The 26751-nt window shown below is 39.6% G+C and overlaps 1 protein-coding gene across 1 annotated transcript in view; it reads right to left on the reverse strand.

The window, feature by feature from the left end:
- The window catches only part of mfng (MFNG O-fucosylpeptide 3-beta-N-acetylglucosaminyltransferase), a 27719-nt gene extending 1482 nt beyond the window's left edge, over positions 1 to 26237 (reverse strand). Inside the window, exons 1-8 of the mRNA XM_023272246.3 lie at positions 25491 to 26237; positions 16639 to 16684; positions 15276 to 15378; positions 10146 to 10299; positions 6229 to 6314; positions 5119 to 5284; positions 3815 to 3900; positions 1 to 87 (exon numbers count right to left, since the gene is read on the reverse strand). The exon at positions 1 to 87 is cut by the window's left edge and continues 1482 nt beyond it. Coding sequence (XP_023128014.1) covers positions 36 to 87; positions 3815 to 3900; positions 5119 to 5284; positions 6229 to 6314; positions 10146 to 10299; positions 15276 to 15378; positions 16639 to 16684; positions 25491 to 25868 — 1071 coding nt within the window. The 5' untranslated portion in view covers positions 25869 to 26237 and the 3' untranslated portion in view covers positions 1 to 35. The remainder of the gene's footprint in view (positions 88 to 3814; positions 3901 to 5118; positions 5285 to 6228; positions 6315 to 10145; positions 10300 to 15275; positions 15379 to 16638; positions 16685 to 25490) is intronic.
- Between the last annotated feature and the right edge of the window lie 514 nt (positions 26238 to 26751).

The raw sequence follows: 26751 nt of genomic DNA on the forward strand, positions 1-26751 counted from the left end.
CGTGTGTTGGGTTGTTGTTGTCTTCTCTGAGGTGCTCAAGGACACCAGCTGGTGAAAGGATACAGCATGCAGTGGACAGTCTTAAACCTGCAGAGGGCAGAGGTAATGGATAACAAAAAGTCAGAAGCATGCTTGATTGTCTTGGTAGCCACTTTTAGTGATGTTTTGAGCACCAGGGCCAGACTTGTGTGGCTTCGTGATTTCACCAATTGCTAATTCAACCATTGCTAATTGTACTCATCATCTTTTAAAATTGTGCTGATTGTTCTTTATTAATTCCTTGTTAAATATCACGAGCCTTAAAGAAGTTTTACATGCTGACAGGGCAGAAACCATGGTGCCATTAATTGATTTTTAGAGGTGAAACTCATTGAATCAGACCCTCAGTAGCCTTGACAACAGAAACTAAAGTTAAATCACAACACAAAGGCGGGGGAAAAATAGCACTTTAAGTCTGTTTATTATGTAGTATGCACAGAGCTCTGGGGCATCTGGTGGTTTGCAGTGTGTTAACAGGGACAGTAAGTTACCTGTGACTTTGCACTGTCTATCTATCAGCAGCCACAAAAAACAGAAAGTTTCAGCAGCTAAAAATAGTCCACCAGGAGCATCTAATGAAGATGTCATACAGTAATATCATTAAAGCGCAGTGTTTATGCTTCTTTGTGATCTTTTACCTCTGGCAAGGAGATTATGATTTTGCTCCTATTTATCTGACCGTCATTGGTTAGTAGAAAAGTTCAAAAAGAAGAACTAGTGGAAGGTAGGTAATGGTCCAAAGAACAAAACACTTGTATTTTGTCAGTTTGAAGGCTCTAATGCATTCTGTAATTTTGACCCTTGGCTTGTATGTCTTGGGGGCAGAGCAGTGAAGCATACACTGTGTTTCTGTCTTGGAGTCTTTGACTGAAATTCGGCCCCCTGGTTGGGGATAGTCTCCTTATTCTGTAACAGAAGCACTGTAGCTGTAGCAGTGGGTCGAGGTTAAGGGTGCCAGTAAGAAGACCACTTTTGAACCATAAACTCAATATTCAGGAATGTATTCACAGCTGGAATCCTCAGATCGAGCTGAGTTCAAAGCATCCTATGATGTCAGGCTGCCATATTGGACTTTATAAAAGGGTTTTGAACATTTTTCACAGACAACAACTTTTTTTCCAATCTTCACAGATGATCTTCACAAAACGCATCACATGGATTTTGAATTTCAAAAGTGTTCGTCACAATCAAAGTCAGTGGCGAAGGTGCTGAAGAGCAGGTGAGGCCATATCTCAGAAATGCTTTTGATATGTACGAAACAAAAACATGTTAATCAGATTTTGAGGAAAATCAAACATGTTGCAGCATTGTGCCACAAGGGATTACTGCAACAAGCAACAATTAGTTTTTTAAATAAGTTGTTGATGCGTTTGCTTTAAGCAAATAATTCTTAAGTCTGGTTAAACTGTGGGGGGTCCTAAAGGTCAAGACATGTCAACTGAAATTAATGCAACTGCAATATTGGATTTAATCAAAGATTTTATTCAGCATTTCTCTCAGCTACCAAACAGTGGTTCATGCAAGAGGTCACACTTTGAGATGTCCCAAACTGTGATGGCGGTTTGGTTGACACAGACCCATTTGTTTTGCTTTTCAGTAAAAAAAAAAAAAAAAAACTACTTATTTGCAACCCTTTGAGCTTTCACAACCTGAACTACCTGTACGATTCTGTCTGATGCATATAACATACGTATCACTGACACCAGATCTTTGAAATCAAACTTGCTATCAGTGCTGACAGCTGCATTTTCATTCTGATCAGATTCTGTTGCCATGATGAACTAATGAATCGGTTGGCCCCTTCATCAGTACATCAGTACACCACATTACTATCTATCATTATGTTCATTTTACATCAGGTGTTTACATTTTTTTGAAGCTTGTCCTTCTGGAGCCCAGCGTTTGTTTTGCTTTCATTTTGTTACTCCCTGGTTATCCTACACAACAGCTGCATTTTATTGACTTCTACCTCACATTTTAGTAGATCTTCTTACCACCTTTTACAACATTGACCCTGGCTTAATATCATAGCTGGTTGACTTTTGAACTGACAGATCGCAGAGAGTGAGAGCAAACAGGATTTTATTTGGTTCCCCTCAAAGGTGAGTCCTTTCACCGCTGTTACTTGTTTTATATACTAATGGATGTCATAGCCTCCACCAGGACAGACACATCATTGAGTTTTCTGATGTCATCGCATCTCCGCTCTGCGATGATGTCATTTCACAGACTGGTGTAGACAATCTTATCTGAGCATAAATGTGTGAAAAACTAAAGAAATACTCACTGATTTTACAAAGAACCCTCCACCTGTTCCCCCTGATTTTATCCATGTTCAGAGTGTTGAAGTGGTCCAGCTGTCTAAGTACCTGGGAACTCTAATCAACATCCAGCTAACCTTTGACTCTAACACTGAGGCTGTTTGTAGAACGGCTCACCAGCGCTTGCATTTTTATCGCAAACTCATGAGGTTCAATGTCGACACCTCCTTTATGAAAATGTTTTACTCCTGGTTTCTTGAATCTGTTTTAACATTTGCTTTTATCTGCTGGTTTGAGTCTCTTACCCTGAAAAACAAGAACAGGTTGGAAGGAATTGTTAAAGTAAGTCGAAAAGTGGCGGAGACTGACCTGAGAAACCTCTCAGAACTAGAGTCAGAGCCTTACAAAGACCCATTCGGTCCTGGCAGACAGAAGTCACCCGCTGTATGGTGAGTTTAAGTTGCTCCCTTCTGGTCGCAGATATAGTTTGTGTAGGTGCAGGACTAACAAACAGGTTTAAATACTCATTTGTTCCAGCTACCACTGTGTTTTAAACAGCACTATGTGATTTTACATAAGTTTCTTTTTTCTAACTTATCTTAATATTTTATTTCATTTTGTCACCATATTCCTTTTGTCTTTAATTGATGATGATTTTTTATCTGTTTTATTTTATTTTTATATATGTGTTTTTAGAGTGTGATGAAACTCAATCACTGTGGTGTACTGCTGACTGCAAGACAAATTGCCCCTCAGGGTTCATAGAGATTACCGTGAGCCTTGAACCAGAACAGCGCTATGTTCAAAGTTAAACTATGTTGAAATTTGGCCCCTGCATGCCATGATGTACACTCACGTGGCTGTTACCAACAAGGCATCTTGGTTGTAAGTCTGCTCCACAGTGGTCCTGAGCAGTGTGCTGAAACCATCTATGTGCATTTCACTGTGTGTTTGGAACATGAAACATACCCCCACCAATGCACCAATTACATTTTTAAAAGCAGGGTAGTTTTATTATCTGAATACCAGAAAAGAGCCTTGCTTAAAACACAAAATGAAGAGATGGAGATCCTTTTTAAGTGTCCCTTTGGAACTTTTGCTGAACAGCCGCAATTGCTTCCATTTTCCATTAAGATAATGGCTCATATTAAAATACAGTGTGTCAGTAACACAAGTAAAAAGATTCATTAAGTCAGTTAACTAAATTCAAGCGTATATCTACTTTACCAACAGTAGCCAGCGTTACCCGACACAGGCTACTGGTCATATCGGGCTATTGCAGCAAAGCCCACAAGTGCATTAAAACTGAGTAGGAGTACGTTTTAATTGCTGAGTTCAGCTTCTCCTTTGTAAAGAAAGAGCGGAAGTGTTGTTTCTTCCTTCAGAAGTGACAAAGTGCTGCTCTCAGAGATTAAGGAGGATTTATTTAAATCTGTCATAGGTCAAGGTAAGGGGATATTTAGAGGACACATTGCTCACATCTTATTTCTGAATTATTGAAGCGAGAGACAAACCTGGAGGGGTCGTCTTCCTTAGAGAAGCTTCCTTTCACCTCAATACTGTTCATCTTGTTCTCAAATATCCCATAACTCAGTGTCACCTGCAGAGGAGGAAAGACACAACAGTAAATAGAGGTGCATTTACATGGACTTCCATGTTTATCCACTCACCGGCCACTTTATTAGGTACAACGGTTCAGTTGCTTGTTAACACAAATAACTAATCAGCCAATCACATGGCCCCAACTCAATGTATTTATTCATGTAGACGTGGTCAAGACAACAAACCGGGCTTCAGAATGGGGAAGAAAGAGGATTTGAGTGACTTTGAACGTGGCATGGTTGGTCTGAGTATTTCAGAAACGACTGATCTACTGGGATTTTCACACAGTAGATCTCAAGGGTTTACAGAGGATGCTTCGAAAAAGAGAAAATATCCAGTGAGTTGTGTGGACCAAAATGCCTTGTTGATGCGAGAGATCAGAATGGGCAGACTGGTTGGAGATGATAGAAAGGCAACAGGAACTCAAATTACCACTGGTTACAACCAAGGAATGCAGAATACTATCTCTGAAGAAGATGTTCTACAGCAGCAGAAGACCACACCAGGGGCCACTCCTGTCAGCTAAGAACAGGAAACTGAGGCTACAGTTCTCACAGGCTCACCAAAACTGGACAACAGAAGATTGGGAAAATGTTTCCTGGTCTGATGAGTCTCTATTTCAGCTGCAACATTCAGATGGTCAGAATTTGGTGTAAACAACATGAAAGCATGGATCCATCCTGCCTTGTATCAACGGTTCAGGCTGCTGCTGGTGTAATGGTGTCGGAGATATTTTCTTGGCATACTTTGGGCCCCTGAGTACCAACTGACCATGGTTTGAACTGCACAGCCTACCTGAGTATTGTTGCTAACCATGTCCATCCCTTTATGACCACAGTGGACCATCTTCTGATGCTACTTCCAGCAGGATAATGCACAATGTCACAAGATCAAATCATCTCAGACTGGTTTCTTGAACATGACAATGAGTTCCCTGTACTCCAACGGTCTCCACAGTCACCAGATCTCCATCCAGTAGAACCTTTGATGTGGTGGAACGGGAGATTCTCATCATGGATGTTCAGTGGACAAATCTGCAGCAGCTGTGTGATGCTATCATGTCAATATGGACCAAAATCTCTGAGGAATGTTTCCAACACCTTGTTGAAAGTGTGACACCAAGAATTAAAACAGTTCTGAAGGCAAAAAGGGGTCCAAACTTTTACTGGCAAGGTGTACCTAATGAAGTGGCCAGTGAGTGTATATGTGTTACTACCTGCTGTGGAATGCTTCTGTGGCTGATGAGCAGCAGGTTCTCCAGGTGGGAGTGGAATAAAGGACAGTGGACCATGGAGATACCCAGCCTCTTCTCCACGATGAAGCCCACAGTACAGTCGTCAGGGAGACGGATCGTCGCTGATGTCTGCTCGAACCGGGAGCCGCTGCCATAAACACAGAAAAAAAACTTTATACATTCGTTTGTTTGACAGATGCTGTATAATACTGCAGACTTTTCTTGTTGTCAAAAACATGCTGTCTTGACATATTTGCGAATAACAGACTTCATATCATACTTGCGAAACAACTTAAAACTACCCAACTTTAACCCTAAAGGAATAATATTGATCATTTTACATGTTTTGGCCCATTAACTATTTATTGCATGTACTTTACTGCTGACCTGTTCTAAAGAGCACTGCAACTTTTAGGATTGATTCACCACCATCTAGCCCTGGGCAGTCATTAGTCTCCGTTCTTTGAGAGCAGTATAAATGCAAACTTGCAGACCTTATGTTTACATTAGATGGGTGATTCATCACTTTGAACATTTAGTCAGCTGTTTGTTTTGATCAAAGCCATGCTGCTGGTTAAAAGAGTTGAAAAAATATATTGTTGTCTCTGTTTGTACACTGTGCATTCTAGTGTTTGCTAGGAAGTAAGACAACAATCTTTAATGAAAGAAGTTATGAAATTCCCATTATTTCTTGTATGAGATGTGCTTATTGCTTTCTCTCTGGGCTTGTTTTTCAGACAACAAAGCAAAGGAATGTAAAACTTTGGGCATTTGTAGCTCTCATATTACAGTTTCGGTTGTATTACTAAGAAACTATGATGGAAGTTTAACAAAATAAATCAAAATATACTTGGCGCTATAGAATGCCTATTTTATTTCAAGCCATTTTTTTATACCTCCAGACAGTTAAAAAAGGTGCCCACATTACTGTATATACAGAGGAAATCTTTATTTTGAAACCAAATCCAACTTGTAGTAAATGGGCGAAAACTTTCAAAAAATGATAAAATATATTTTGATAATTGCAAATTAGCTTTTTCTCTAACACTAGCTGTCACATCTGGTCACTTTGAATAAATTTTTTGTAAATACCTGGCCCATGGAGCCATCTTTTCTGCCAGCCGTTGACTCAGACAGAAACCTGCTCCTCCTGTAGCGAACCAGAAGCGCACCTCCCTCTGACAGACAACACACAAATATGCAGACATTTACAGATATACATGCAGACACAAAGAAATACACAATGCACTGAGCACCATGTTGGTACAAATACAATACAAAATGTCCGAAGGCACCAAATAAAACCACAAACAAAAAAGAGAAAAATAGGGAAAGAAAAAAGCTCTAGCTCAACTTTTTTTATACAGCAAAGCACTACATGGACCAGTCAGTGGAGCACAAAATTATTCCTGCTGCGGTAACTTCTTGTGGTTGTTTGCTGTAGCTTAGTGCCATCTGTAGTTTAATAATTCACCACAGAAGGCGACAGAAGGTGTAACTCTGGTTCTAAAATGTCTGTCAAACTCCCTTTCAGAGGCTTGAAGCTCAAATAGTGGGTGCACAATTAGGTTGGGTGGAAAACGTCCTAAAAGTTTTTTTAAAAGATGGAAAATTATCCAGACCAGCAGCCCTTTTACCTTTAGAGGGTTTGGTGTTAATGGAATTAAATATCAAACAAGAATAAGACTCACTGAAGCAAAAACAAAGATGCCATCCCAAAAACAATACTTTCAACTTGCAAGCGATATATGTGTGTAATCATGTAAACCATTGATATGTCTAGTGTTTGATACGTGCTGAATGACTTTTTGTTTGCAGTTCCCAACAAACCTCTCACATAAGCAGATTTTTCAGTGTTGAATTATTTAGTGACAGCTCAATGTCCCAGATGTTGTTCACTTCAGCCATTGTTGCTAACTTAGCAACTTTGCAACTACACTTAGCAATTTTTCAGATCCCTTAAGCAACCTTTAAAAATAGAAATCAAATTTAAAAAGTACATTTAGGAATAAATCAAGCCACTTTCTGAACTACTTTCCAGTCACTGGTGTTGCCCAAAAAGCATGAGGTATTTCTAGTCCCCTGCAGATCACACGGCAGATCAAGACATTGTTCTACTTTATACTGTCTGTGAGTCATTGTTTTACATGTATGTAAATAGCTGAATTTCTTTGAGCTCATGTATATGATTGGTTCGTCCAATTATGTTGTTTTTGCAAATCATGATTTTAGCAGTGCTGAGCAGCTTTTTTTTACGTCTTAGGTAGAGCTGGGCCTTCAACACATTAATATTGATTAATTAACTTTCACAAAATAACGCATTTATTCGCACCTTTCTAAGTTCCCTAATTTCTGACACACCTGTAACTGATGAACACTCCAGGCCAGTAGGTGGCAGTAATGAACCTAAAGTTTGTTTGTTGCTGTGAAGAAGATACACAGGACATACTGAGTGATGTCAGAGCACAAGAAAGTTTGGTGAACAATGAAGGAAGACGAGACTCATTGAGCTTGTTGGGTGGAAAGTTTCCTTTTAAAAATCTTCCTGATGGCAGCTTGGATAAAATCCTGGTTGTGTGCAAATTGTACAACAAAGGGTTTTCATATCACTGCAGCACTTCAAGCTGATGGCATCACCTCAATGCAAAACATGTTGCTGTTAGCACCAGAGCTAACATTAGCTACAACAGTCCTGGTACCGGCTAACGGTGTAGCCATCCTATAATAGACCACTTTAGAAGACATTGAAAGTGCTTGAGTTTACAAAAAGTCTTAAAATGTTGAATATAATCGCTGTAATTGCACTTTGAGTTTGCAGTAATCTGTGAATGTAGCAGACAGATGAAAAATGCAGATAAATAGAAATGAAACAAACAATTTTGGTTGTTTAAGTTCACGTACGTCTATTCATCGATTCAGTCATCAGCCAAAATTTATTCGAGTTGAATAACTTTACTTATTGTGTCAGATATTGCTATTTGACAAAAATGCCACTAATCGTGATTAATTAATTACAAAGCTTCAAATTAATTTGATTACTTTTTTTAAATCGCGTCCCACCACTAGTCTTAAAAGAGATTATGTTTCAGTCACTTGTTCCATTTACTGACAACACAAACTAAATAAAAAGTAAATGAGAACAGCTTTGTTGAGAATTCTGCTGTATTAAAAGTATATGTGAGCACAGCGAGCAGGAGAGAAGCCAAAAGATAGAAATAGCTTAAATTGGCTGATACTAGGGGCATTGCAAATACTAAGCGTTCCCTCAAATGCTGCCACACCACAAAAATGGTTCAGGAATGGTTTGAGGAACACGGCAGAGAATTCAAGGTGTTGACTTGGCCTTTAGCTTCTCTAGATCTTAATTTGATTGAGAATATGTAGAATGTGCTGGAAAATATGTCTGCCAGGACTTAAAGAATCTGCTTCGATGTGTCAGAGCTCTTTCAGTAGCAGAAGGGAGATCTTCCACTTGCTGTTTTGTGGATCCATTTCTTCTTTTTTTGTCTTCTTTTCATTTGCTTTAGTTTCCTTTTCTTAGCCTTTGCATTTTCCTTTCTGTCACCACTGTCTTCCTTTTTCTTCTCAGAACTTTTTAATTTCCTTTTTTACCTATTTCCTTGCCTTGTTCCTGGCTCCTCTGTTTTTGTCTAGATTTTAAATTAAATTTCATCCACAGTAGACGCACATAAACCAATTCACACAGACTCCAGCTATTCTCAAGGTGGCCTACTAGTATCCGTGATATCAGAAATCCACTAAAACAGATGGTTTGTTCTATAAACAAACAGTCCTCACATGCTTTGTGCGTTTTTTATTCATATCCACTCAGTTTCCCTGGATGATATGAGAGATCTTAACTGTGTGGTGATTCATGGTCTTAACTGTTGAGCAATTTTGGTTTATCTCTTTGTCTAGTCAAACATGTCTTCCAAAACTTGATACAACTGAACTGTACAGTCATTTACTTTCTAAAGTAAATGTATTTTTACACCACAATCTAAGACAGTGATGTAGTAGAAAAGGAGGCAGGAGGAAGGATGAAGATATAATTCAGCAATAAAACTGGGATTTCCAGGATAAACCCAGGGCCAGATTTCTTTCCCAGGACACTTTTGAGGGTAATTCTGCTGCTCTTTGACATCCTAAATAATGTAATTATTTATTACGTGGACATTTAAGGTATATTTGTTTTAAAACAGAAGTAAGAATTAATTGTTTTAAACCTGTAGCATTGCTTGGATTTACACCCAAAACAGTTTCCAGAGGTGGGAAAAACTTCGAAAATACAACCATTCTTAATCACGGTCAAACAGTATGATGTTAGAGGATATTTTTTAAAGTAAAAGCAATGAAAATAAAAAAAAAGCAGGGATGAAACAAAGAAAGAAGGAAAGAATGCAAGGAACAAGAGAGCTTTTACGAAGAAAAGTAGCAACTAGTGAGAAAAGGACATAGTAGGTCTGTTTAGGTGGAAACAAATAATCAGTGGAAAGAAAGATGCAAAGAATTCAAGATAGACAACAAAGATTAAGAATCTCAGGAGGACACACAGCAGGAAATAAAACTGTGAAGGCACATTAAAGGCAGTAATCTTTGTCAGGGCGTCGCCCTCATGTAAGAAGTTATCAGCCCATATAAATGAAGCTCTGAGTGGGTTTCAGGGGAGTCATAGTGTACCGCACCACAAAATGACCACTGTTGTTGGTCTGGTGGTGAATCGAGGTCCTTAGTATTAGACGGTTGTGCTTTAACCAAAGCACTCATGTTTTGTCTTGTTTCTTTCACATTTTTCAACTTTAACACATTTAATACACTCATTATTTTTCAAAACAGCCTCCTGTAGTTTTTATTTTTCTTAGTGTGCAGTCAACTTTTTTCCCATCAGATGAGAGGTAAAAAATCCAGAGGCCTTGTTCATTTAACATCATGACCTCAGCATGCCAGGGAATCTCACAGCTCAGGAGTGGGTCAGGTGAAATGAGTGCTAATGGTTAATGGTGTGGTACCGTTGTGTTGCCCTCCAGCAGCTCATGTGCAGTGATGGGCTTGTCCAGGCTCGGTTTGCCCACATAGATGTCGGCTTCGTGGGAGAAGGCCGAGAGCAGGGAGAGGAGGGCGTCCGGGTTCACGTAGTTATCATCGTCCATGTGGCAAAACCACCTGAAGGGCAAGAGATGAAATATAACACTGTTGTCAGTCTTAATAGCGTAAGTTTTCTGAGCTTCACTCGGTCCCTCCTGTTGATGATTGTGAAGAAACAGATCGGAGATTTAAACACTAATTTTCCTCTTTGTGGGTTCCATGGCCCAGCTAAGTGATGCATCATGTCAAGATTAACATTTTTATAGGTACAAAGCTAATGGTTTATTATTGTGCCTGTGTTTTTCCATCATTGTACAGGACAAACACATTATTGAAATATCATATCTTAGGACTTAATGTGCAACATAGTGTAGCATTAGAAACTAAACCCTGCTTCATTATACACATTCAAGAAATAGAGGTCATCACTTACTGCCAAATATTAGATGCTTTATCTGACTAGAGGACAGAAAGCCACTCAATCACAGAGACAGAAGAGAAAAGTATATATTTATACTAATCCATCTCCTGAAGTTTGTGTTTTCTAGATTTCAATCTGATGAGAGACTTCACCTCTTACAATCAACAAGCACAAACCAAATGCTTAAATTGCCACGCAGTCTATCTTGTAAATGTGATGATTAAATTCACTGCATATGTGCTAAACTGAACAGAGAGAGAAAACACCTGGAGTCACAACAGCCTTGTAAACCATATTCAGATACACCGATCAGCCACAACATTAAAACCACTGGCAGGTGAAGTAAATTACACCAATTATCTCATTACAAGGACACTTGTTTACAGGTGGAATAAATTAACCCACAAGTGAACAGTCAATTCTTAAAGCTGATGTGGTGGAAGCAGAAACCAAAGGCAAGTGTAAGGATCTGAGCAACTTTCACAGGGATCAAACTGTACCGGCTGCACAGCTGGATCAGGGCAAGAAGCAGCAGGTCTTGGTGGATCTTCCCCTATGTGGTCCAAAGAAGGACAACCAGTGAACAGACGACAGGGTCATGGGTGCTCTAGGGGCTTTAGGATGGGCTTAAGGAGCGATAACTGAACCATGTGTTCTGATTCCACAGGACAACTGCATCCCAAATTGCTGAAAACCTTAATGCATGCGATGAAACAAAGGTGTCAAAATACAGTGCATGACTGTTTGTATGTATGGAGGTGCATATCCACAGTACAGTCAAAGTGACAAAATTGACCCTTGTCAACTGCCGGAATCATCTACATTGGGAACGTAAGAGTAAAAACTTGTACATTTCCAAGGGAAAGAGATAACAGCAGGCAATGTTCTGCTGGGAAACCCTGGGACCTACACTCAGGTGGATGTTACTTTGACACCACCTACCTAAACACTGTTTCAGACCACTTACACCCCTTCATGGCAACAGGATTTCTGAGGTGCAGGGATCTCTTTCAGCAGAACAATGCTCCCTGCCACACTGCAAACATTGCTCAGGAATAGTTTGAGGAACATGACAAAGAGTTCAAATTGTTGCGTGGCCTTCAAATTCACAGTTCTCAGTCTGAATGAGCGTCTGTGCGATATGCAGGGAAAACAAGTCTAATCCAGGGCCCAGCCTCGCTACTTCCAGGACTTAGAGGATCTACTGCTAACATCTTGGTGCCTGATGTCACTGTATACCTTCAGAGGTCTGTGGAGTTCAGTCCTCAATCGATCAGAGTATCTAAGTGGTTTAATGATTATTTTAATGGTCTGGCTGTTTGGCAGTAATTCACATCACAGTTAACAGGTGTGTTGTGACATTGTGCAAGTCATGTAGTCAGCTATCATTTACTGTATATTACTTTTAGACAGGAAATAAACTTTGTTGTCTGATTGAAAACCCTGATTTCCATAATGTAGACATTTTACACATTAATCAAAAAGAAAGATCTCAATTAACTCTATTGCACAACTCTACTTGCTACAGTTTTGTGGGTAATTACCTTGGTAAGGTGTCATTCCAGAGGAGGAAATCCCTGATAAATGGTCACACGGATGAAGGTCTTAACTGTGGCTGTCTTCAACTGTGGTTGAATGTGTATTATTTCCATTGGAAACAGTTACAAATGCTCAGAAAAAGGTTGGTACATGAACATCAAATTGAGGATATTTTATCATAGAAATGTTCCCAGTTAGAAGCTTTTTTTGGTTTGGATTTCCTTCTGCCCTCAGAGTATGATTTTTGCTGTTTTGCTGTGTGAGTGATAGAGCTGTTTTAATTCTTCTGCCATCACCATGCCAGCCTCACTCCAAACCAAGATTTCTACTACAACATCAGAGTCCAAATTACAAAGCTGCTGGTACCAAACTGAAGTGCTCATTCATCCCAATGGCTGCCTCACAACACAAAAGGCTTCCTTCCAAACCAAACAGCCTCACTTCCCTCTTCAGTGGGACTCGTGGGGAGGTTTCAAAGTGAGCATTGGAACCAAACTGAAGACACATTACGCTGCCATTTTAATAACACCATAGTAGTCAACGCCTTAGTCATACACCAAACACAAGCTGTTGATTTTCACTTTATTTTTCACAGATCTAAAATACACAACACATTGTCCACCATGTTTTACAGCAGCCTCAGATAGTCAGTATGTTGTCTAATGCATACTCTGTCATGACTAATAGCATGCTCCCCATGGGTGCGTTCCAGTACCCAAGCCACCATACAAATTCCACATGCCAGAAAAAGATTTACGATGTCGCAATACATAGTGTGTCAAATGCAGTAATCCAAAAGTACCAGCGTGTCCTACAACATGTGGTGGGATTTTGCAGTATGAAAGCCGGCATGTTTTTCTGACCATTCTGACCCACAATCCCCTGCATGGAAGGAGATACGTCGTACAAGCTTGAGCCACCGAGAATGAACAAAGGAGCACCACTGTCATAGCTTAAGGCGCACATAATGACAGAGCCCCAATAATATGCATTCTGTATGCAACAACACACAGTTTGTAAGGGGCAGCTGCAGTACGTACTGTGAGGAAAAATCAAAAGAATGCCACTTTGAATGCGGGGAGTGTCTCTGCCTGTGTTCCTGTTTGTTTTGTTTCTCTGTGTTTGTATGTTCATATATCTGTGTGTGTGTGTGTGTGTGCGTGCGTGCGTGCGTGCGTGCGTGCGTGCGTGCGTGCGTGCGTGCGTGCGTGCGTGCGTGCGTGCGTGCGTGCGTGCGTGCGTGCGTGCGTGTGTGTGTGTGTGGGCGTGGCCTATCTACCCCGGCTTTTCCACCACATGTCGCCAGACTGTTCCGTCGCCCTCAGTGGCAGTGGTCGCTCTCAGGCCAAACTACCTCGCCAACTAGTTTCTCTGTGTGTGTGTCTCCTCGTGTTAACCAGTCTTATCTTTGTACTCAGATCCTCTCTTGTGAGCCAGCCTTCTGGCTCCACTAAACAGCCACCAACCAAAGCACCAAACCATCTTAGGACCACACTTCTCCTCATGCTCCATGCCTGTCTGCTCACTCTCCACAGCCATTCAGAGGTACTCAGCCGGCAGCTCACTCCACACTCTGCCCACTCAGGCCTCGGCCTCCCTCAGTCTCCAGCACTCTTCAGCCCAACAGATCCACCTGCTTGTGTTCACCTTAACTTGACACTTCAATCTTTGCACTCACTCTTTTTATTTCATCTCTATTCAACAACCTTAAAGTCCTTCTTTTAACACCAAAAAACACATCTCTGTCTATCAAAATTGCATATGCAGTTTGCCCATGAAAATGATTCCTTCCTGCTAGTTTCTACTCTAGAATGTGCAGATCTAGAAAGTCCCTGCCCCTCTCTAATACTATACAACTACTCTACCCTCAGAGAGTTGGAATCTCGGAGAAACTCGGTTAAACATCTTGTAAAGAACACTGATGACACAGAAAGCATCAACCAAGCCCACAGGATTGGTTGTTCAGGCTTGTTCCATGTGAAATCCAGGAAGTCTGAATCCTCATTTTTGAGACTGTCATCAGTATACTGCAGTTCTAAGTTGGAAACAGATGGTACTGGTGTGAACGGCTTATTATGCTCATTAAATGTCTTCTACCACATGAAACACCCAATACAGACACATCAGTGAGGGACAAAACTTGATTGTCGCTGATATTCACTGATTTTCCCTCCCTGATTTTTAATATTTACATCCTGCAGTTGCATTGCCATTTAGCCTAGTTGACGTCATGTCTTCACCTAAGACTTATGAACACATAAACACAAATACCTATCAAATACAACATTGTCACAAGACAATGGGGTATGTTTGACATTTACAATCTGATCTGTGCACTATTTTGACCTGAAACTTGAAGTGTGCATTCTGGCAGCGTGTGACACACATTCACTCGTTAAAAAATGGTATTATAAGGACCTTTAAAATGCAGATATAATGTCTTCTGGCACTAAGCAGATAAGGATGTACAATGGCTTCATTTTGGGTTATTTAAAACAAGATATCACAGTGTTTCAAGGCTGCCTTATCACCCTCAACTTAGTTTTCTCAGGGCATTTATAACTTGTTATGAATAGCTGTCAAAGACCAGTATGGTCTAAATAATCTGTTTGTAAAGAGAAAGAAGGAACCTTAACATGTCAGTCAACAATGAAAGAGCAAAGGTTCAAACTGAAGCAGCCCAGAATATGCTTCACTTAAATGACTGAGAAATGATGGTAAATGCAGAAGCTCTGGTTACTTTTACAGCTACTGATTGCATATTCAGTTAATTATGTTATCCATCATAAATTACATGCATATATTTATAGCTAAAATAAAAACATGTAATATTAATGCTCTACTGTTCCAGTGTGAGTAAAAGTCAATAAATCCAATGTGAAAGTGTTCTTGTAATAAGTGTGACTGTAGTATTTCTCACCTGTGTACGTGTTCATTAAACCCAGAAAGATCACTTACTTCTTTGAGTTCTTTCTGCATGACCTCCTGCTGTAACAGCCGGATTCCCCACCGGTGACCAGTAAAGTTTGTAATCTTAATCTGATCTTTAAAGCCGGTGTGGGCAGTGTGATAGATGGACCATAATCTGTCTCACCTCTTGTTGGAGGCCATGAAACCGTCATACTCGGCAGACATCTTGCAGGAGAGAGCCTGCTGACTGTGATCCGACTGACAGTCTGTTACCATCATGTTGTAACCTGAAGGAGAGAGAGAGGAGAGGGAAGCAGGATTCTGTTTTAATTATACAGTTGGATGTTATCAATATCCAAGGTGTTGCACATGGTTGCAGGTACTGATGATTACTTTGTATAATACATTGTTTTTCTGTATTTCCTGAGCAATGCTGTTTGTGATTCAGTTCAATTCAATTCAAATTTATTTATATAGCGCCAATTACAGTCAAATTGTCTCAAGACGCTTTACAGAACCCATATGCCTGAACCCCGGGCAGCCCTAAGGAGACAGTGGCAGGAAAACACCCTTTTAACAGGGAAAAAAACCTTAAGCAGAACCCGGCTCTTCATGTGGGGGATCCATCTGCTGCTGGCCGGACGGGTTGAGAGGGACAGAAGAGGTAGAGGGATAGAGATAGAGGGTTAGAGATAGAGGGATAGAGATAGAGGGGAAGAGGTAGAGATAGAGGGATAGAGGTGGGGGGGGGGCGACACAAGGACCATAAAACACATAGTGATGGAAACAGGAGGACAAATAGAGAGAGAAATTAGAGCGATGATAGAGAGTCAATTAAAGGACACAAGAGCAGAGAAATGATGCAAAAACAGAAAAATGGAAAGTACGATGAATATAGTAAAGAATGAATGTGTAAAAGAGAGAGATTGAAGGAAAAAGATGAACCAAATGTGGTTTCTGAATTCCTAAACTGCTTTTTTTTTCTTTTGCTTTATATAATTTGACTCTTCTGTTGGGCTCTGACTGTAGGAATTTGCTACTATTTGCACACAAGAGCATTCATGAAGTCTGCTGCTGATGTGGGCTGATAAGGTCTGGCTAGCAGTCTACGTTTAAATTTCCCATTCATCAGCCGGCTTCTCAGCTCGCAAGGTGGACTAGAACTGAGAAGCCGGCTGGAAACCAGAAACTTGCTGAGACTGTCCACTGTTTCAGATATTACTATGAATGTCAAGTGGTAAATCTGCTGCTGCATCGTTGAGGCAGTAGTGTCAAAGGAGAGGTAGGCTTAGGGGTCAGTTCATCCCATCAGTTTGAACATCCCAGGGAATTTGTTCCAAATTTCTAAAGGCCTGAATGTGTTCTGTGGGTCATAGTCATGGTGGAACATTTTGACTGGATGCTGCAACCTAAGAGGGCTTGCTGGATAAAAAGATAGTAGACACACATGATATGTCCTCATACTTTTGCCCATGCAGAGTAAGGATCTCAGTCTAAATCTAAATTTCAGGCTTTAAATATAAATAAGATTAAACCTCACTGCTTACCTTCTGAGCTTAAGTCCTCATCCTCTGTGTCTGTGAAAATGAACGTCTGAACAGACGACACAGAAAAAACAAAGTCACATATAGGGATTTATACACACACACTTTGAGGCTGCACCCTTAGTCTTCTCCACATCTGTGACAGATTGTCCTGAAAGCATTCTCATTAGAGGGAAAAGACCCACACACACACACACACACACACACACGTCATACAGTCGTGAGATCAATATCGTTTTGGATGGAGCAAATTCAATGTGACAAAAATAAGGTTCCCCACTGTGAGCTAAAACAATGAGTCATTGCACACAGAGGCAGTGCACACACCAACAAACACACACACACACACACACACCACAACATACGCACACACCAACACAACATACACACACACATTTAGCGTGGTCAGAGAAGCACTGCATGGCTGAGTCAATTTGCTCTCTGGCAGATATATGAGTCAGGTACGTCTCAAATCACAACACCTCGATCTCACTGCCATCACAGCTGATAGATAGATAGATAGACAGATAGACAGATAGATAGATAGATAGATAGATAGATAGATAGATAGATAGATAGATAGATAGATAGATAGACAGACAGACAGACAGATAGACAGATAGATAGTCAGACAGATAGATAGATAGATAGATAGACAGATAGACAGATAGACAGATAGATAGATAGATAGATAGATAGATAGATAGATAGATAGATAGATAGATAGACAGACAGACAGACAGACAGATAGACAGATAGATAGTCAGACAGATAGATAGATAGATAGATAGACAGATAGACAGATAGATAGATAGATAGATAGATAGATAGACAGACAGACAGACAGACAGACAGACAGACAGACAGACAGACAGACAGACAGACAGACAGACAGACAGATAGACAGATAGATAGTCAGACAGATAGATAGATAGATAGATAGATAGATAGACAGATAGACAGATAGATAGATAGATAGACAGACAGACAGACAGACAGACAGACAGACAGATAGACAGATAGATAGATAGTCAGACAGATAGATAGATAGATAGACAGATAGATAGATAGATAGATAGATAGATAGATAGATAGATAGATAGATAGATAGATAGACAGACAGACAGACAGACAGACAGACAGACAGACAGACAGATAGACAGATAGATAGATAGTCAGATAGATAGATAGATAGACAGATAGATAGATAGATAGACAGACAGACAGACAGACAGACAGATAGATAGATAGACAGTCAGACAGACAGACAGACAGACAGACAGACAGACAGACAGACAGACAGACAGACAGACAGATAGATAGATAGATAGATGCTGACATCTGGTGGTGTAAAGCTGTAATTGTCACATTTGTGTGTTGTGTCATCAAAAACAAACAAAATGTATGAATCTATTACTAATCTGCATAAATATCACAACATTATATTTGTATATCATAGTCCATTGGTTCTTGTGGGATTAAAAAAACAGATTTGTTCACTTCTTAGAAAAATGCATCATATTCTTTTCCCTTTTTATTCAAATGTCATCATTGAAAATTTCTTTAAAATTCATTGAACATTTCAGAAATTCCACTAACAGTTGGAGCTCGGCACCAGTCTCATCTAGCAGACTCTTGGCTGGAAAGATTCAAATCTGTGTTGCATGAGTCACTGAGATTGGGAAGGTTTGCACCAAGGGGTCTGAACAATCAGCAAGCAGTTCAGTCCATCTCCACAGCCCTCAGGCTGAACCGAGCAGTGTGTTCAGCTTCCTTTGCCAGGAAGGCACTAAATAACCTCAGAGAGGGACAGCTGACTCTTTAGATATGATAAACACAAATCATGATGCCTATTTTTCTTTTCAAATCATGGAAATGCTTGTATGTGTTGGATAAAATATTAAAATACCAAAACTTGTATTTTATGTATTCAAATTCAAAATGAGTGATCACAGAGAAACTTAAAGGAGAAAGAAGGTTGCCTTTCCCAACCGTTTCCAAGCAGCATTTTGTTCAAAAGTAAAATTTGCTTTTCATATTTTCACACTTAAATGTGAGGTTGATATTTTGGGGTACACTGACCATCAAAACCATTTTCAAAAAAGTGAGCTCAGAGTGTGAAAAAGGTTCAAACCTAGTGTCTAACTGAGGAAATTGTCATTATTCAGCCATCATTTACAATTACAGAAGCATCATTTAGAGAGACTAAATAACCTGAATGCAGCACAAATATGTTTAGAATTGAAATTAATGTACTTTTACACAACATAAATGAGGGATTTGAGAATATGAAGACAAGATATGTGACTTTCCACAGGCAGGACAGTGCATGTATGTGTGTTATGTGTTATTAAGAGACCGAGATAGTAACAGCAGAGATAGTCAGGTTAGAGTGTGAAGTGATCATGGTGTGAAACTAAATTTCCCACCACAGACAGACACTAAGTATATGGTATGTGTGTCAGCGTGTGTGTGTGTGTGTGTGTGTGTGTGTGTGTGTGTGTGTGTGTGTGTGTGTGTGTGTGTGTGTGTGTGTGTGTGTGTGTGTGTGTGTGTGTGTGTGTGTGTGTGTGTGTGTGTGTGTGTGTGTGTGTGTGTGTGTGTGTGTGAGAATCAGAGGTGTGTAGTGAAAGAGAAGCTTCCCAGACTGCTGACAGGCACTACCAGCTAATCCCTGGATTACATGATGAGATTACAGAAACGTAACCCAGGGATGTCTTTTCAAAAAGATGACGATATGCTGTTTCATCTGTGAGACTGAAATATTTCTGATTTAATACATCTTTGATTGTTAAAGACCAGAAGAGAATGAACTTGTGACTGAAAAGTGTTTTGATGGAGGCCAGCAGAGGGCGACAGAGCGAATGTGTGATCCAGATGTACACTAGTGTTCAAAAGTTTGGGGTCACTTAGAAATGTCCTTATTTTTGGGGGAAAAAAGCTGTTTTTTTCCAGTGAAGATAACATTAAATGAATGATAAATCCAGTGTAGACATTGTTAATGTGGTAAATGACTATTGTAGCTGGAAACGGCTGATTTTTAATGGAATATCCCCATAGGGTACAGAGGAACATTTCCAGCAACCATCACTCCTGTGTTCTAATGCTACAACTGCAGATAAGTTGTGTACAGCAGCATCAGACACTGGAACAGAGCTAAAATTAGGGGTTCTATAGTTCTAATAATTGAACCATCTCTGCAGCATTTTGACCTGAAAAATGTGAGATATTCAAGACTTTCATTAATTTGCTGAAAAGGGTCCATTATGTGAAGCATTTAATGTCTCTCTCAAAATCAGAAACAGTTCCCGCAACTTTGATAATCGATTTCAAAGTTTATATTGAGCTCTAGGATGAAGTTGTGAAAAATGAGTACATTTCTTCCTATTTTGTTCATCAGAGAATGGGACTTGGTTATGCAAGGCTTCCAGTTGGACAATTTTGCAGAGTGAAAATTGATGTGAAATATTAACAGGGAATTTGAGGAGAACAAGAGCTTTGTTCATTTGAGACACAGGCTGTTCTCACATGGCCAAAAGCAAGTCACATTCACCTCCATCTCCCACTTAAGCAGCTCCTGATGGAACTACAGATATTTGTAAAGTCATTTCACCTATTCAGAACTCATATTTAAGATATCTGTAATCATTTTTTTTTTTTTTTTTTTTTTTAGAAGAGTAACTAGATAGAATGGCATTGTACATGACTTAAACTGGAATTCTGCCTCGTCAAAACGTAGTTACAGATATCTAGACCTAAAGTTGTGACTAGGAGGGATAACATTGTAGATACCTGAAGATGTTTCAGCTTTCTTCAAACAGATTTTACAGCTGTAATCACCAGTGACAAGCCATTTCTTACTGCAGCCTGAAGCCAAAGTTCAGGTAAATTTTGACCACAAGTCTCTGATGAATGAAGCCCTTGTTCTTTACCAACTCCTGGATGTGAAGCTCTTTTCATTTCACAGCATTTTCTGATGATTTATCTCCCAAAGCAGAAAAGAATTCATTTGCATAGCTGTCATAGATGAACACAAATTTTATCATTTGGTTCTTGGGACACAAAATGACTTCTGCTAACAAAGCTCAAATGTTTTGCTGGACCAATATCCAATATCTAATAGAGATAGAGATAGATACATTTAATAAAGATGGTCATAATGATGCTTGAGATATCTGCAACTGTTCCTTAGACCAGTCAAAAGTGAATTACTGGTGTTGTTTTAACTGGTCAGAATGATGATATAGAGATCTGGAAGAAAAAATCCCGACTAGTCACAGTATAATTACAACCATTCAAAACAATGTTGTTGATATTTTCATCCTGGATGGTAAAAGCTTTTCCCATTGTAGTGTGTGTTTCTTAGTAAAAAGAGATAAATGAGGGATATCAGCAATATCGATTTAGCTAATAATGTTAAAATAGCTTGTCATGTTTACCTGTACTTTTACACACATACACACCAGAGGTTTAGCTATTACCACACAACCTGCAGAACATATGTCTAAATATGTCGCTAAGTTTGTATGTTTACTAGTATGTGGGTGTGTCTTTACATTAAAGTGCCTGATCTCCATAATATTCTCTCTACAGCAGGGATGTCAAACTCATTTTAGTTCAGGGGCCACATTCAGCCAAAACGACAAATTCAGACAAAAAAAAGACAAAAAAACAACAAAAAGAAGACAAAATATTACAAAAATCAGACGCCAAATGACAAAAATGAGACACAAAACGACAAAAAATAAGACAAACAATACAAAACAAAAGAAAAAACAAAAAATTAGACAAAAACTACAAAGCAACAAAAAAATGAACAAATGACAAAGACGAGACAAAAAAATGACAAAAGCGAGAAACAAAATGACGAAAAAGTAGATGATCAACATAAGCCAGATTTAAAAAAACACTAAACGACACACACAATACACAAAATAACAAATAAAGGAAAACACAAAATGATTTTAAAAAAATAAGACAAAAAACACAAGTGAGACAAAATGGAAACACAAAACAACCAAAACATGAGACAAAAGTCAGACAATAAACAAAAAAACAAGACAAAATATTACAAAAATGAGACACAAAAGAACAAAAGAACAATAAACAATCTAGTATTTTACTTTATGATCTGAACAACTTGTCATGGTCTAGAAATTATTTTAAATTTCTAGTTTTACTAATTTACAATCTGCAGTTAATGTCTTCTCTGGAATTTTTACACTTTGAGGGCCAGATTGGACCCTCTGGAGGACCGCTTTTGGCCCACGGACCGCATGTTTGACACCCCTACTCTACGGCATTCAAAGGCTGCATGTGTTGTTAAACATGTTTTACTGTAGCAGCCCAAATCATCCATCAGGTCTTGATTCTGTCTCTCTTGCAGCCTCTAAATCTTGACTTTGGTCATTTTAATAACGATGAAGCTCTTCCCTCCCTCGCTTGCTCTCCCGAAGGCCCCATTTATTTATTTTTTGTCTTTTTCCATTCCTCCCAACCATCCCTCCATCACTGAACCAGAAGGAGGAGTAATGAGATACCTGGATCCATCCTCCCCTCCGCTATCACCACAACAACTACCGACACCTACGTCACTGAATCCCCTTGAGACAAAGCTGCCGTCACAGTTAGTTTCCTCTCCTCTGGTCATAACTCAAACCAAAGTACCTGCACTGAAATCAGTCAACCTGGGCTCAGGAACAAAAAAGGCAGAGCGTGGGCTTGAAGCAGCTCGTAAACATAGTTTGCGAGGACGTTTCACTGAGGTCAGGTGGGAATGCATAAATCTCAACTTGTTTTTCACGCTGTTAAAGGGCCATTTAGTAAGATTTGTACTACCCCATAACAGAAAATGACCGCGATATATCTCAATAAAGATCAATATTTTAGTGATTCTGAGCAGCATGATGGGAAATCTGGCTTTCAAATCTGCCATGTGGACCCTCCCTGTGTCCCACTGACGAAGCTGAAGGTGCCTCCAGGGAAATTTTGAGAGAAAATCATTTGATAATTTCTTAATTTCAACTATGCAAAAGTGTCTTGTTGCTCACTGGATTCAATAAATCCTGACAGTCACAAGATGTTATTTACACTGTTTTAGCTGCTAACTTTATTTGTATTTTCAGCAATAATATACATTAAAGCATCTAACCAAAAATGAACATCCTGGTAAACTTTCTTAAAACAGTGAGACAGCATTCTGTTATTTTTATCAATATTATGGTGCTATAGAAAGAACGAATGACACAGGTTTAGCAGAAAGACACAGTGGAAACAGCAAGGCCACCATAAATACTGAGAAAACATTTAAATTTGTGTTTCATGCAGCAAGTCTAGTGCTGGGTGGATGGAAACACAGTTGTGCCTCAGGAAAAAGGAGCAACATGCAGATTCCTCTGAAATCAATATTTCTACTTTGGTTGGATTTCCATTTATGTGCAGATGAAACTAATGATATACGATGCATTAAGTGTTTCCTCGGATCTGTTGCATATGAAACCCTGGAAGTCTCAGTCTGTCTTTTTTGAGACTAGAAATGCTCAGCCAGGGTTTTGACTGCTTTTTTTGTTCATGGTATGCTCTCTAGCGTATAAAACCGCCACACATAACAAGGTGCCAAACTGTTCTCAGCTTTATGAATTTCCATACAGCTCCTGCTTGTAGTCTGTGCTATCCTGGCTAATGGCTGTAGCTCAGTGCTGAGTGCATACACTTGATGTAAGAGCTGTAACGGTCTTCTGTGTTCATTACTGAAAAGGACAAGACATCAAATAAAGTGTATGTTTTACCATAATGGTGGAGAATTCTGCTATAGACATACACTACCAGTCAGAAATTTGGACACACCTTCTCATTCAATGGTTTTTCTTTATCTTCATGACTTCATGACTTTTCACCCTGTGTGTGTGTGTGTGTGTGTGTGTGTGTGTGTGTGTGTGTGTGTGTGTGTGTGTGTGTGTGTGTGTGTGTGTGTGTGTGTGTGTGTGTGTGTGTGTGTGTGTGTGTGTGTGTGTGTGTGTCTAAGTGAGATGAGGTTCATTCTGTTCTGCAATCGGCCTCTCCACTTCCTGTTCTATGACCAGCTTCCGTTTCAGTATTGTTACCAGAGTCACTACTCGGAGGCGGCTTCCCCTCAGCCCAGACAACCTGCCTGCACAGCTTCCTGTGTGTCTCTGTGTGTGCGTTTTTGCATTACACCTTCTATGCTTGCGTTTTTGTGTGTTTATGTGACTAAATATATATTAGTTCCTCTGTTTTTTGTGTTTAGAAAGGAATAGAAACAAATCTTGCATTTTCCATTTGCACTAAGAAGGGAAAGAAACTCTCAGGAAATATCTTCCTCTTTCACTCAAAAACTGAGTATTTTTTTAATCAGTATTTCTTGAAAAGGGTTGTGTGCCTCATGAAACAGAAAACAGGAAGCTCTAAGATGAATGCTTCATCATCAGTTTCACCTGTTTCATGAACTCTGTTTCCAGAAACACACAATCAGATTTAATCTACTGTATTTAGAGAGTATATTTACAGGATATGTTTGTTACAAAGCGTATTTGAATAAAAAATATGTGAAAAACAAGCCTTTTTCTTGATGAAGCCCCATACCGTGTCTGTGATACATGTAGGTCAATGATAATTTCTGTTCCAACTCAAAATGACACATATTATTTCCAGAGATTAACTCAAGTTTGATTTGGAGCCAGGTTGGACAAATGGACCCTCTGCAGATTAGAGATGTTCTGCTATGATATAAACAGATGTTCCTGCTCGGGTGCTTTAACACGCCACTCCCTGAGAGGACAGCGAGGGGCAAGTAAAATACCATCAAGAATATGTTTGGATGTTCAGGAGAGCAGCCTGACAGACAGGGGGAAAAAACAAAAACGTTATTTGACTCTGTTATTTGCACTTTTGTTCTGGCAGTACCTGGTTTGATCTTTCATTTCAATATAGAAAAAAAACCTGAAATGGAGCGAAGATGTACAGAAATAAGGGGCCAATGCTTTTCTGAAATTGTGCATCCAATACCACAGCTCTTGCATGTTTAAAATCTTGGATGATCTGTAGTAAAATCTTTTTAAATGAATTCTAGATCCCTCCAAAGACAAGGCTTTTAGTTTGCTGCTTTCTGGGTGAGCTTCCGCTATTCACCAAAATATGTGTCTGCATCTTCTCTGCACCCATTAAACCAAACTAAAGCCCTGAAAGTGTCATGGCAGATGCACTTTTTAGTGTTCAAATCAATCCCTAAATGTTTCAGATGAAGTCCAACAGACTGCAAAATCACAAAAATGTTTCTAGTCACACGCCAGAATTAAGAAAAGGTTTAGTCTCTGAGCTTTTTGCATTTCTTCAACCAGTAAACAGTCACTCAGGAACTAATCAGCTGTCAGTCAGCAGACCTACAGCTTCAAAGCAGAAAGGAAGCGAGTGTTTTCATGTCATCATTGGGCCTACAGCACATTGTCTGGTGGGTCAGATGGGTTTTTTTAAGTAAAGGCATGAAATGTTCGCTTTAAATGAATTCATGTGTTCCAGCATAACCTCTAACTGCTGTAAACCCACAGTCTGTGAAACTATATAAACTGAGAAAATGCGGTTTGATTGTGAGATAAGAACCTGTGTAACTTTTTAAGTCAGTCTCTTTTCTTTTCTCAGGATTTTTCTGTTGTGATCATTGTTTTATTCACGTGGATATCAGTAATTTAGTTGGATTCAGCAGAAGATGGCCAAATCAAATAAAGCCTGATGGTGTGCCATTGAGGAATATTCTGCTGTTTCAGTGATGATGGTGACTTTGGATTAGAGCAGCAGCTGAAACTCTCTAAAGTGACAATTTTCGGAGCACAAACACTTACATGCGCCTTGGTTCTAGAGATCCAAGTCTCCAAAAGAAGCGCAAGACGCGTCTTGTGGAACCTCCCGGTGGTTTTCACAGCGATGTAGATGTCCTCCAGCTCCAGTTTCGGCTCGGTTACATGTGCGCTCTCGGAGTTTCCTCCCTTCAGGTCGGTAAAACGTGTTTCGCCACCGCTACTGCTGCTGTTGCCAGCCGGATTGTGCGCGTCCTTGGCACTGGACGGAGCCTGCTGGATGGAGCGCAGTGGCGCACGGGTTGAGGGATGATGAGCGACTCTGGGAAGGCTGCTGGTGCGCAGCTGAAAATCCACGTAGAGGATAATGAAGACGGTGAAAATTAAGAGGGGCAGACTCCGGCGTATCCATCTCTTATGCATGGTAGAAGAGAAAATGTTCTTTAAATCCCACAGAGCATTAAAATCATCTTCTTGGTCCCCTCTTTTAAAATCATCCTCGTGTTTTTGATTAATTTTGGTCTAATTTTGTAGCAGTTCCTCCATCACTTCTTCTTCTTCTTCCTTCTTTATAACGCTGTCGTCACAGTTCCTTATTAACTTGTGATTTCCATGATTGATTATCGGATATCAGAATGATTTTAATCATAAAGCTGATCAGTTTTTTAGAATTTTGCCTGTTGTGAAAGCACAACTACACTTATTTCCTCTCATTTTCTGAATAAAAACCACTGCCACTAGGATATGTTTGACTTTACTGTCACAGCTCTGCCCTCTCTGCTGTCACTGCTGTCAATACCACGGAGTCAAGTAGGACGACTTCCTTCTGACGCTTTCACAATAAAGCACAGCAGCTGGAACCGTAAAATACATCCGGTTATAGTCTTTTTATTCGAGGCTGAACATGAATCACATAATATGAGACACAGATACTGGACATGACATTATATATAACCTACATATACAGTTGCCTCAGTAGAACACTTTACTTTCTTGTGGTGTAGAGATTTAATTTTAAATCAATAAATCTTCCCACCAATCTTTGCTCAATTATGTAAAAATGACCAGATAAAAACACGACAACATACTTGAAGTTTTCAAATCATTATTATTATTTTTTAAAGATCTAATTTGCAAAGTTGGTTAGATCCTTAATTGAATATTTAGAAGTCCCATGTTATATTTTTGGCCTCTGCCGGTATTCTGTAAAAGCAAACAAGAATGTTCAACTTCAAAAAAAAATATTCAGGTAGCAAGGTTAAGCTAAGAAATTTCTATGGTTTGCACTTACATGAAAGCACTCTAA

This window comes from Amphiprion ocellaris, chromosome 4 (genome assembly GCF_022539595.1).
Source record: "Amphiprion ocellaris isolate individual 3 ecotype Okinawa chromosome 4, ASM2253959v1, whole genome shotgun sequence".
Classification (NCBI taxonomy): Eukaryota; Metazoa; Chordata; class Actinopteri; family Pomacentridae; genus Amphiprion; species Amphiprion ocellaris.